The following is a 13,037-nucleotide window of genomic DNA, read 5'->3' on the forward strand; positions in this document are numbered from 1 at the left end:
CAACCACTCAGATAAAGTTTCCAATTTCACTTTAGTGTGTTGCACCAATACCAGGTCTTCCCTGCTTAGCAGGCTTGTATGAAATTGATAATGACTAATCATCGCGGGCTTGATCTCAACTTGACTGAAGGTTTTGTCGTTGTAAACTCCAATGATGCTTCCGATCATTTCAGGCACAGTGATCATACTCCTAAGATGGGTCCTGACAGGTTTTGGCTTCTCACCAGGTGGGGCCTCCCTTTTCTGCTCCAACCCACCAAAAAACCCAGTAGACATCAGTCTATATTCAAAATATAACCAGCATCAGAACATACACACAGTTACACCAGAATAAGTTTTCCAGAATGGTCACACCACAGAGGTAGTCATCAGAACTCTATTCAATTACTTGCTTTACGTATCGTTTCTAATTGCCATAAAATAAACCAATCTTTATATATATATATGAACTCATGAGCTTCTTCTTCAACAACTTTTTAAGTTTTCAAAGCTCAAACCTTTAATTATTTTGCAGTGTATTCTCTTGGATGAGATTTGAGAATTATTAACAAAAAACTTCACTTATTTCTCTTGCACCTGAAACTAACCAGGAACATGCGTGATTGAATGGTGCTTACTCTAAAGAAACATAGTTCTCTAAATAAAAACCACAGGTTTTCTCAAGCAGAAAACCCAGATAAATCCTTATTTTCTCATGCTATCAAACATTCGTGGCTGAGAGAAACAAGCATGCAAGCCAAACATGATATTTCCCTCAAAATTCTATTGAACTGATTCTAGAAAAATATATGACCAATGAGTGATGGAAGGCCCCACAAAAACATCACCAGCTATTTTATTTTTTCCATAACCGCAACCTTAATTTGGAGGTGATTTTATGCCAAAATGTATCTTCGGTCTGAAATGAAAGCCAACCTGTTTGGAAAGAGAAAGAATGCAACTTATTGGTTAGCAAATTATGGTCTTATTAGAAACTCAATTAATAGAAATAATTAGATTATTCATTTTAACTGCATACTATGATTTTATTGGATCAACTCTTCATCGTTTAATATAATTTTTTTCCTCGGGTTTTCAGCCTTAATTTTCAACCAAAAAAAAAGAGAAGTAATCCAAAAAATCCAGACCATTCAAGCTAAAAAGTGATTCTCAGGCAAATTCTCTGGTAGCATGAAATCCAAAAGGTTCATAAGAGTGTGCTAAGGCTCCGTTTGTTTGCAGGAAAGTGAATTCCTTTTAGAAAGTGAATTCCGGGGAAAGTGAATTCCTGAAAAGTGAATTCCGGGAAAGTATTTTCCGATGTTTGGTAGTGTTATGGAAAATGAACTGGAAAACACTTTCTAGTGTTTGGTTATGTCATGGAAAATGAGTTGGAAAATAACTTATTAATATTTTATTTTTCTCAAGTTTATTAAAATAATGAGGAACAAATCTTACAAATTAAAAAGTTGAATGAGAATGAAATTGAAAAAAAAATATAATTTCATAAATTATCTCAAATAAAACAAATAATAATCAAAATAATAGGGATCAAATCTAAAAAATTAAAAAAAATTAAAAATGAAGAAATTAAAAATAATAATAATCAACATTTCATAAATTATTTCAAATAAAATAAGTAACAATCAAAAAAATGAGGATCAAATTTGATAAATAAAAAATTTCAATAAAAAAATGATAAGGAAAAAGCAACTAGCAATTATAAAAATAAGGACCAAAGTTAATATAAAAATAAAATTTTAAGAGATGAAATTGAAAAATAAATATTCAAAACAAAATATATATAGCAATCAAAAGTTTGAGGATCAAATTTGATATAATCAGCAAATAATGACATTTCTAAATTTTTCACAACTTCCGGAAAGTGTTTTCCCCTCAAATTTTTCAGGAAAACACTTTCCTGAAAACCAAGCCAAATTTTTCTTTTACTGGAAAGTGTTTTCCATTGACCAACTTTCCTACTGACAAACAAACACAAGAAAGTTTGGAAAGTGATTTCCCGGAAACCACTTTCCGGAAAACAAACACAGCTAAAAGGAAAACACTTTCCTGAAAACCAAGTCAAATTTTTTTTTTGACTAAAATTGACTGGAAAGTTTTTTCCGTTGACCGGAAAGTGTTTTCCGTTGACTAGAAAGTGTTTTCCGCTGACCGGAAATTGTTTTTCGTTGACCAACTTTTCTAATGACAAACAAACACATGAAAGTTTGGAAAATGGTTTCCCGGAAACTACTTTCCAGGAAACAAACAAGGCCTAAGACACCTTTTGTAAGGGCTCGAATTTGATCAACAAGGAACCATCAGATGCAAACAAATCGTTTGCTTCTACATGCAATTAAACCATTCAAAGAGAACTAGTAAGCCCATAAACAGAAAAAAAGGAAAAGTAGAAGACACTTTGACCTACATGGCTACTATATATCAACCCTTGAGCTTGAATCCAGGAGGTTTCAGCCTGGAAAGATAAGCCTTATGTCGTCCCAGGAGAGATTTTATGGAACACACTTTAGCTTGATAAGTTTCAAAGTTTATGCAACACACAAAACATGCACAGTTATGGAAAGTCCCCTTCAAAACATCACCAATCACCATATTTGCACCCTGAATATTTATCTAGATAAACTATTCGGGTGCAAATGGAAATGCCTTCAACTCATGTTTTTTTTTTTTTAATGAATTTTTTGATGTTTTACTTAAAATTAATATTTTTAAATTATTTTGATGCATTAGTATCAAAAATAATTTTTTAAAAATAAAAAATATTATCTTGATGTATTTTTAAATGAAAAACACTTTAAATTACAACCATATCATAATATAGAAAAACTAATTAGCAAAACAACAAAGGTATAGCGGTCAAACCATTCATATGAACATTGAGAGTGGTTAATATGGTATTTATAAGTACGGTAATGAATATTTTCATTACCGTACTTATAAATACCATATTAACCAATCTCAATGTTTTTTTAAAATTTATTTTTAATATTAAAAATATTAAATTGATTTAAAAATATTAATTTTAAAAAAATTTAACTAAAAACAAGTTAAACCCCAACCCCAAACACTTAGTTTGAATTGTTTATGGTTTTTTTTTTTTTAACTATTATACTTTGATTTGGTTAAAAGTAAAAATTGGGTATTATACTTTGATTTGGTTAAAGTAAAAATTGGGTGCAAGTTTTTGGCGGAGCGGCCATGGAGACAACCTTCAAGTTTAATAAGCCATGATTGTGTTGTTCGAATGCTCTTACTGATGTTTACCAAATCATTTTGATTCATTCTTTTCTTCTTCTTCTTCTTCATGGTTCATTTTTCATTTACATCTCCCATCTCTTTTTACTTTTACAATATTAAATTAAAAGTTCAAGAAAATATATCTAGACTAGCATTTTTTGAATTCAAAATAAACGGATTTGAACCATTTAATAGATGGTTTAATTATAAAAACTTTGAATCAAAAAATCTGTTTTTTTTGTGATCTTAGTCTTAAATTTTATGGTTATTAATATAATGATGGTTATTGAAGGTTTATATAGTTGTTAATTTTAGAGATCATAAAATTAATTGAGATATGCGCAAGATAATCTAGACATGTAATTTAAAAAAAGAACAAGAAGAAAAAGGACACGAAAAAGAAGAAGAAGGTCGAATTTGAGAATTTCTTCTTTAGAAAAAAGCAGGGAATGAAGTTTCAATTTCAAACTAGAAACTTAACAAGCACACCATTATAGATTCCTTCACTTAACTTTGCCATCGTCCAGCTTGGATCTTTCTTAGCCCTTTCATTTTGCTGCCTGAGACCGGTAAGGCTTTAATGTACAAACGAGCTCCTCCTCTTCAAGGCTTTAAGCCTTCAACAAACTTTCCTCATTTACGTATCACTTTATTGACCTGAACAGTATTGCTGGCAGCATAAGAAATCATCAATGTCTAGACAAAGTGAACTGTGATCCTTCTGGCATACAGTTAATCTATAGCTCGGAGAAAGTGCTTTAAACATGGCTACCTTCTTGTATCGTGCATTTCCAATACCTCGCACCTTCAGTTGCAGAGCGTTTCCTTCTGCATGCTAGAGATTTGATTAAATTTTGATCCTTGACAGTCTTGAAACTTGTATAATTATGTTTGGAAACAATGAATCAAGGTCTGAATTGAAATTTCAGTAGTTAATTTCATGTTCAAGTGTGTTCAACTTGAGTCACTTTTCAATCAGCGTTTGATCAACCATTTCTCATCCAAATCCCATGGTTCTTGATCCGATCTACTCCTCTGCTGCAGCAGAATCATATGATGCGAACAAATCACAGTTTTCTCCAAAACATCTTCCTAAAATTATCTAAAACCTTGGAAACTCAAGGAAAACTCTATTTCCGACCACCTCACGATCAAACCCAAAATTCTCCCAATTCACTCAACAAAATAACCTCATTAAACACTCATTAGAAACCCTAATTCCTAATCTACAAACCCTTTAAAATCCCACTAAATTCCATTAACCATACCCCAAGTTACACCCATTTCAAATCACCCCAAAAACACACCCAAAACACCTCATTTCCACCGCCCCCGCCCTTCACTTTCCCAACGACACTCTCGACCGTCAATAACCCCCCTAATCCAACGGCCCAAATTTAAAAATATCTCAATCCTCTTCAACTCCCTTTCTACCAATCACAACCCACCTTCCCTCTCTATATAAACACTTTCCTCTTTCATATCCGAAACAAGAAACTGTACCTGTCTCCCTAAAACAGCTCGTATCTCTTTAGATCCCACTTGGTCGTTGTCTTCTTCTTCTTCTTGTCTTCTTCTTCTTCTTCTTCTTCACCATCATCATTATCCCAAAATGTCTGCAACAACCAAAGCCAAGAAACCCAAATCCCCTCGCGCTTATCCATCTTTCCACGTGGTAATTATTAACTAATCACTGCTTAATCCACTCCTAATATTTTTGTTTTTGTTTGATTAATTATTTGAATCTCTTCTCTTTTGCAGATGATTAGTGATGCAATTTTGACGTTGAAGGAGAGGACAGGATCGAGCCAGTATGCGATAACGAAGTTTCTAGAAGAAAAGCACAAGAAAAAGCTGCCTGCTAATTTCAGAAAACTTTTATTAGTTCAACTCAAGAAACTTGTTGCTTCTCAGAAGCTTGTCAAGGTCAAGAACTCCTTCAAACTACCTTCGGCTCGGCCTGCTCCTGCTAAGATACCACAAGCCACTAAGGCCAAAACTGCGAAGTCGAAGCTGAAAACGATAACAACCACTGCGAAGTCTAAGCTGAAAAAGATAACAAGCACTGCCAAGCCGAAGCTGAAAAAGATAGCAACCCCTGCCAAGCCGAAGCCGAAGCCAAAAGCCAATGTTGCAGCCAAGCCGAAGGTGAAAACTCCTGTGAAAGCGAAGCCGGCTTCTAAGCCAAAGAAGGCGGTGGCAAAACCAGCTAAGGTAGCGAGGACAAAGAAGGTTGCATCACCGGGGAAGAAGGCTGTAGTGGTGAAGCTCAAGAGTGTGAAGAGAAAAGCAGCGAAGAAGTGAAGATTTTGATATAGTGTGTGTAGATGGGGGGTAGTGATTGTAAATTTGAAAGAAAAGGGAGGGTGCTAATGGTAGTTAGTTTACATTAAACAGGAATGTTGCTTTTTCTAGCTTATCTTTCAGCTTTGACTAATTAAATATTAGTTTGTTTTTTTTATGTAATTTCGGTGTTTTTATCTGTTTTATTTATAAAAGCCATGTCTTTCTAAAGGTGTTCTTCAATGGCGTCATGCATATCTTGCGCTCTGTTTAACGGCGTGCCGTAGCAAACAGCTGCCCGCTTTAAGCTGCTTTCCGTGTTTATGAAGCGCACGTTAATGATAACTGATACGCAAAGGAATGTATTTTTGATTGCTTGGTCGCTGAGAAAGGGAAAACTGGTGATGGGTTTGGATTTGTGAACTTAACTAGTTAATATATTCTAGAATGGTTTTTGTAATCACAAGTAATAACTATAGGAACCCCAGAGTAAAGGTGGGAGGGGTCTTCTGCGATGGATTTTTCCACAAGTTTAGAGGGTGTTTGGAAATGTGGTACAGTTGTTTTTTAAATAACTTTTCGTGCTGAAAAGCATGCTAATAATATTTTTTTATTTTTTAAAAATTATTTTTGATATTAGCACATCAAAACGATCCAAAAAATACAAACCGTAGTTAATTTTAACAAAAAAATAAAAAAAATTAAAATTTTTTCAAAAAACAGGTTTGGCTGAATGCAAAACAGGCACTTAGCACAACTGCTGCCGCTGCTAGATGACGTGTACATTGCTATGTGGGCTAAAATCCTTGAGGTTACAGAGGATGATCAATATCAGAACAAACGATGAATTGATGATATCTTGGAACTAAAACCACTATTAGATTGTTAAAACGCAGGCAGGTACAGCTTCTGGTGTCTGCTGCCCCTGTCATTACAAATGAGAGAATCGTGGACTTGAAGAGTTGCAGTTATGTCCCCATTACAGTTGATGATAGAATCATGGATGTCCTTGTCACAGTTGGATTCAAGTGCTTTTGTTGCCGACTCCAGCCCTGAAAATTGTCCAAACCAAGAGCAAATTCCTCGGGACGAGCTCCACCACTTTGTAAATAATCTGCATCACAAGCCCCGTGTATGCATTTACTAACTAGTAACATATCCCATCTAGAAACTCTCCAAGCTTTTCAAATTTGATCATCCTAAAATCACAAATTTACTGTGTGAACGCATATAAACATGTGTTGTTTTTTATCTTGGTGCAACCAGGACTATGAACTGTGAATTTCAGACGCGTGATTTGGCATTCCACTTTCTTATCGAGATATGCGTGTTTGGTGTGCATGGGCAAAAAATAAGCAAAAGGAATAATTGTGCTGTTGCTTGCGTGATTAGCGAGGGCCATCCCTCTTCAGGCTGCAGATTCTAAATTTGAACCCAACAGCCAATCACCACATATACCAGCCCTTCCATGACATGGAATTCCTGGAGTGTTAGTTGGAAGCGCTGCACCACAAAAGAAGAGGGGAGATCAACTAAACCGCCATAAAAGGGACCAACATTTCCTAGCTACTCTGAACTGAGCTCCATTAGTGTCACAAAGTGATAGAAATTCAAACGGGAAGACACGTCTGCTTTAGGAATGCCAAATTGAGCGATTTGGCAAATACACTACCAGCACCCCTAGCTCTACAAAGAAAGTTAAATTGCCATATACACTTGAATAAGAAGGGCCTTTGAGAGCTTGTAGTGAGTCTTTTGGCAGTCCAGGTGCAGATTCAACACCCTCAAGCATACCTGTCTACCCCTTTTCTACAGAACTTGAATAAGAAGCACTGCTCATTTTGTTATCACAGCAATCCATGGCTATTCATTCTAAAAGTTCCTACAAAAAAATTAAAAAAAATTGAAGTTTTTTTCCTTGTTTCAATTCATTCTGGAAACAAGAACGTTACTTTCTTAACCTTTTGCAGAGATATTAATCCACCTTTTGTCCTTCCCTGCAGACATTAACGGAGGAGTGTATATTGACACCAGGCAGAAACTTATTGCAACCGAAATCAAATCATTGGAACATTAATATTGGCATGTTACCAGTTTGCAGCAGATTCCAACATTGAATCAGTTCTACATAGAACAATTAGGTAAAAACTTCATTCAAACATCAAGAACCTGGCACCGTGTACAATTTAATATAGAAGTTACGAAAGTACAGGTTCTACAAGTTAATGTTTCAAAATGAGGAAAACAACTTACAACTGATAAGATCAGAACTAATAACTTGAGTTTCTAGATAACATAGGCAGGAAAACCTCTTGGGTGACGATAAATCAGATGAGAACAGATTTGGTCCATATTAGAATCAGTAACTCTTTCGATATATAACATGATATGTACTGATATAACTTACAAAACATATACAATTCACAGACACAAACCACTTGGAAAAAAAAACAAGAAGAAAAGGTCATCGCAGCTGAAAAGAAGCAGGCTATCTCCTCTCGAAGCATCCAATATGATAACTTAAGAAATTCAAGATGTTTTCCCACTTAAGAGTTAGTAAGAACCAGCAGTTCATGACTGAACAGAGATGTCTGCACTTGTTGGCTCAGCAGTCTTCTCGGGAACTGCTTCTGCGGTAACACGTTCCAGTCTAGATCGGCCTGTGACTTTGCGAATGCCATTAGCAGTCTGTGAGCTGATCTGAACCTTAGCTTTGGCAGTGCTGGTGGCAGTTGAATCTTTGTGGTTACCGATGCTGTGGCGATGGCGAGCACAATGCTTCCCCACTTCTTCCTGAGATGTTTGAACTGCATCACTGCAGCTTTTTCTCCTGTTTAATTTTGGTGATTGTGGTCGGGTCAATGGTAACTGCAACCAAACAAAATCAAGAATTGAATTGTATTGTAAAAAAAAGGGGGGGGGTGAAGGTCAATTGAAATCAATGGCTGACTTGTGCAACTGTGCACCACAGCATTTTAAAATAACAAAATTGTTTACTCTGGCAGTTCTAAACCATGAAGCCTGAGACACCATATCAGAATGCTTTTAGACAAACTCCCCCCCTAAACTAAATGCTAGTTACATGCCACCTTCCCTCCCCTTGTACCATCAAGAGGGTCTAAACTCTAAAAAAACTGTAGCCTTGAACAAAATCAAAACTCTGTACAGAGAAGAATAGATTTCTTGCTTGAATGCCATGGATAAAGCATTGGTTCATGGAAATAGGTCAGTTGCCTTCCGAATGAACTAATTAACACCAAAGCATCTGGTATCCTTTATTTGTCCTGATTTATCTATGGGAAGCAATGCATGGATTTTTGCTAGTTTCATTTACATGTTCAAATTCATGGACTAGCAAAGAACTAAGAATAAGATCTGGCAGAATACCTTCTTGCGTTCAACCTTGGGTGGAGGTGGCTCATAGTAGAAACTAGGTACCGGATTTGCTTTATACGCCATGTTCTTTCTAAGCTGCCTGATGGCTGCTTCTTGCTCTTCCTAAAAATGAAGGCAGAGAAGTTCATTGGGTGACTACTTGAAAAGAACCATGCGCAATACTTCGCTACATGCACACAAACTGGCATAAGAAAAGAGTCTACCTTGGTCCTTTCCTCAGCCTGGCTTCGCTCTTTTTCCAAAGCTCGGTGTTTTTCTTCCAATTTTGAATAATACTAGACAACAAAAACAAAGAAAACAAGATCAATACAAATCTATCAATTAAGAAAAAGTGTTATGGAGAACGTTATACATAATCATTATATTAAAAAAAAATACCTCCTTCCGCTTCGCTGCACGTTCAGCAGACCTAAATGTGGGGGCTGTTCCAACAGTTACAGATTTCATGGTTCGCACAGAAGCAGCAGTACTACACATAGCTAAGGACTGCCAACTGGTAAAAATAATATAGCTGGATATAATTTATTAAATAGAATTCAAGCAGTTTTAACTTCTAGGATTAAAGCACAGTTTAAAATAATAAATGTTGCTCAAATCAGACAGGATACGATGAAGCCACAGACCAACTATCTTCTTCATCATGATGCTTTTTGTAATCAGGTTGCAAAGGCTTCCTTGCTGTAGAAGGTGAATTTTGCTGAAGGAAATAGCATAATTCCAAAGATCAGGGCAATTGTCAAACAAAAAAAATGACAAAAATAGTTTTTTAGTGTGCGTGCGTGCTGGGATGGGGTTGGTCAAATAATGCATTCCGGATGCCAAAATGAATTAAACTGCATGGTTTATGGTACCACTCAACTTGAAGGTACAACAAAGAAGTGGGTCATATTTACTGTCAGCGTTGAATTGACTCCAAGTTAATCAAGCATGTGAAGGTTTGAAATATATAAGCTACATCTTACGGAGAATCCCCTTGTTAGGTAAAATACTTAACAGAATTATCCAAGGAGTGGACAAGCCTGAATCGATCAAGTAACAAAGTACGCGCTCACAACCACAATATTATCACTAGGAAGAGTTGGGGATAATGGCTTGTGCATTGAAACAAAAACAGAAAATCTCACTATTTTTCTGAGCAATATGTTCCAAATATCTGAAAAGAACATCCCTTTATCCCCCAAAGAAAGGTGTTTCCAAACTTTTGAAAAGAGAACCCAAGCTGTGTTCTACTTGGAGAAAACATTACACTGTCACTAGAGATTACTTCAGAAAACAGTAGATTTTCCTTTTCCCTAACCCTACTGCACAAGGTAAGCATGAAAGTAGCTTATCAAGAAGTCAGGTTTATTCCCCAATTCTGCCACATCCACTTATAACAATAAGGTTAGCTTAATCTGACACAAAACAAATTTTAGTTCATCATAGAAGTTATATCAGTTTCACCCAAGTAACAAGAGTGTGACAGCAGCATCCACCAAATGCAATGTTGTGAGTTCCAATTACCTGTGAATTCTTCATAGTAGCAGGGGACTGAGGATTGTGTGAATTTGTGGAAGTGTTCCCGCCAACCCGTTTGTCAGTTGCCAGAGCAAATGGCTGAGGGACAGTTTGACGGATACGAGCATTTCCAGCACCACCAGCTTTTAGTGAGGGAGAACTTGAATTTCTATCATCACTTGATTTTTGAGCTTCAGGTTTCTCATCTTTCTCATCAGACACATCAGCATCAAAATTTGTGCTTTTGACACCTAGCACATCTTGCTTCTCTGATTCTTCAGCAGTTTCTTTCTCCACATATTCCTTTGCTTTGATGACGCCTTCTGAAAGTTTAGGAGCAAAATGTACTCTATCATGCGATACACCATTAACTTTGACAGCAAGACCATTTGGTTTCTTCTCCATGTCTGCACACTTAAGTTCCCGCCCCATCAAACTGCACAAAACAGATAGTCTTAATATCTTGATGCTTCACGAAGAAGACATTTTTAGCTCAAGAAAAATGTACCACTTCTTTATAATAATACGAAAAACAACATTATATAAAGCAAGAACTATTTGCATGTGATGCCAAAAGGTTTCAAATTCTTTTATAGCTTTGAAATTGCCAAATGTGTAAAACTCAACCAAGACACCTAAACAGTGCCTAGACGGAAGAAAAGACGGCATATCTCATTGCAAAAACAGTGCTTATTTAAAGAGTCAAACGGATATGCTGAAGAAAAAAAAACAGCAGAAAGTTCAAGCTGGAAAGAGAAGATCAACACTAATTTATAACTAACATAAAAAAAAATAAGTAGATGAGGATTGAGACAACCAGTTTAGAACATGATATAATGTGCAAACATTCTATAATCCAAAAAAATATATAAGAATGATAATTCAAAGATCCCTAAACATTATGTGAAAAGTAATTTTCCTTGGTAAAGCTAAAAACATCAGCAATCTTTATGCATGCCTAGTATGTATCATTTAGTTGTCCTACTATCTTCATTTTTAGTATCAGATCCCATGCCTTACAGTTCCAAATGTTCCATCAACCACCACATCTACATTAGGTTAACTTGTTGTATAACTAATAAAAAAACTAGTTGTCTTTAAAAAGTAAATAGCCTATTCTTTTCACTGTGTTTCCATCAAAATTTTAGAAGGTGATTAAACTTTAAGAAAATTAAAGATCAAACCACAACAAACAGAAGAGTATTTTATCCAGACAGAACCAACTCCACAGATACTTTTGAGAATCAAAAAACAAAAATGAAAAGAGCATGTGTAGAAACAAAAGAAAAAAGTCAATTAAAGAGGAGGGAAACAAAATGCAGAAGGCAGAAAAAAAAAAGATTATCACCAATTTTCTTGGTTTAAAAAAGAAAAAGAATTTCTCAAGCTAGCTTAAAAATAAATCTAAATCACAAAAAATATGGAAAGACCTTTTTAAAAGAGAAAAAAAATACCGCCCAGAATAAAAATACCACCACCACCACCAACTTCATTCGATAAAAAAAAAAAAAAAAAAAAACCATCAAGAGCCCAAAATCCCTACAATCCTCCCAAACCAAAGAAACGCATGTAAGAGGAAAAGAATACCTCATATAAATGGAAGAAAAGAGAACAAAAACAGCAACAAGAAGAACAACAAAAACACCAGCAAAAGACCCGTCTTTTTCACTATCAAAACCAAAACAGAGAGAATCTAATAACTTCAAAACCCCCCATAAAAATGTGAAAGACAAAAGATTGCTAAAATCTCTCCATTCTAAATAACCAATAAAACCCCTTAAAAATCCATTAAAATTGAGAAAGACATCATTTTTCCATCCCCAAATAGCAGAAATCCAAGAGCAAACCTTTTATTAGAGAGAAACCATAAAGAAACAATGAACGAAAAGATCAAAGAAACAACCTTTTTAGATCAAGCTACATTGTTTTTTTGTTTACAAAAACAAAAACTGATACACATGACACAAACCCGGATTAAACAGCCAGAATGTAATAAGATTTCTTACAACTCAGGTCCGATCTGGGAAGATCTTGAGCTCCCCCTCCTCTCTCTCTCTCTCTCTCCCTCTCCCTCCCTCTCTAAAAATATAAACAAAGCCAAAATGTTTTCTGTGATTTTGCTTTTTTAACAGCTAAGGAAGGTTTTTGTTGTGATAGCTTTTTTTTAATGTTGAGATGTTGGATTTTATACATAGATAAGTTTTTTTTCCGTTTTAACGACGTTACTTAACGGCATGGTTCCATTTTCTGTGATCTTCTTATTTGAAAATGGAAAGAGAGAAAGAGAGATGGATAATGTGATCTTAATATATCTTCTCCATTGTTTTGAATAAACGTAAACTTTATGTAAATGAATCACTATACTACAAATTAGGTCCTTAAATAATATTTGTATAATTTATAACTGATAAATGGACTTTGTAGTTGATATTATTGGTTGTTGTTGTATAGATTATTTTGAAAATATTTGTAAGAATTATTTTGTTAAAATACTACATTCCTAAAAAAATCTTTATAATATTGTTCAAAATTTACAATATTCTCGTATATAAAATTATATATTTGTAATTAATATTATTAAAATTTTATATGTATTATAAAAAAAACCATTAATTTTATTATTA

The 13,037-nt window shown here is 35.0% G+C and overlaps 2 protein-coding genes across 2 annotated transcripts; one reads left to right on the forward strand and one right to left on the reverse strand.

Annotated features, from left to right (window-relative positions):
- The first annotated feature begins 4,727 nt into the window (after positions 1-4,727).
- On the forward strand, positions 4,728-5,703 carry LOC118044023 (histone H1). Its single transcript, XM_035052166.2, has 2 exons — positions 4,728-4,912; positions 4,999-5,703. Exons 1-2 carry the CDS (start codon positions 4,850-4,852, stop codon positions 5,539-5,541), a joined length of 606 nt encoding a protein of 201 aa, XP_034908057.1. The 5' UTR covers positions 4,728-4,849; the 3' UTR covers positions 5,542-5,703.
- Positions 5,704-7,673: 1,970 nt separating this feature from the next.
- On the reverse strand, positions 7,674-12,581 carry LOC118044022 (protein WVD2-like 2). Its single transcript, XM_035052165.2, has 7 exons — positions 12,420-12,581; positions 10,420-10,849; positions 9,525-9,613; positions 9,295-9,385; positions 9,120-9,191; positions 8,908-9,018; positions 7,674-8,388 (listed from the first exon to the last, which is right to left on the reverse strand). The coding sequence occupies exons 2-7, from the start codon at positions 10,843-10,845 to the stop codon at positions 8,092-8,094; spliced, it is 1,086 nt and encodes a 361-aa protein (XP_034908056.1). The 5' UTR covers positions 10,846-10,849; positions 12,420-12,581; the 3' UTR covers positions 7,674-8,091.
- Positions 12,582-13,037: the final 456 nt, after the last annotated feature.

Source organism: Populus alba, chromosome 13 (genome assembly GCF_005239225.2).
Source record: "Populus alba chromosome 13, ASM523922v2, whole genome shotgun sequence".
NCBI classification, from domain to species: Eukaryota; Viridiplantae; Streptophyta; class Magnoliopsida; order Malpighiales; family Salicaceae; genus Populus; species Populus alba.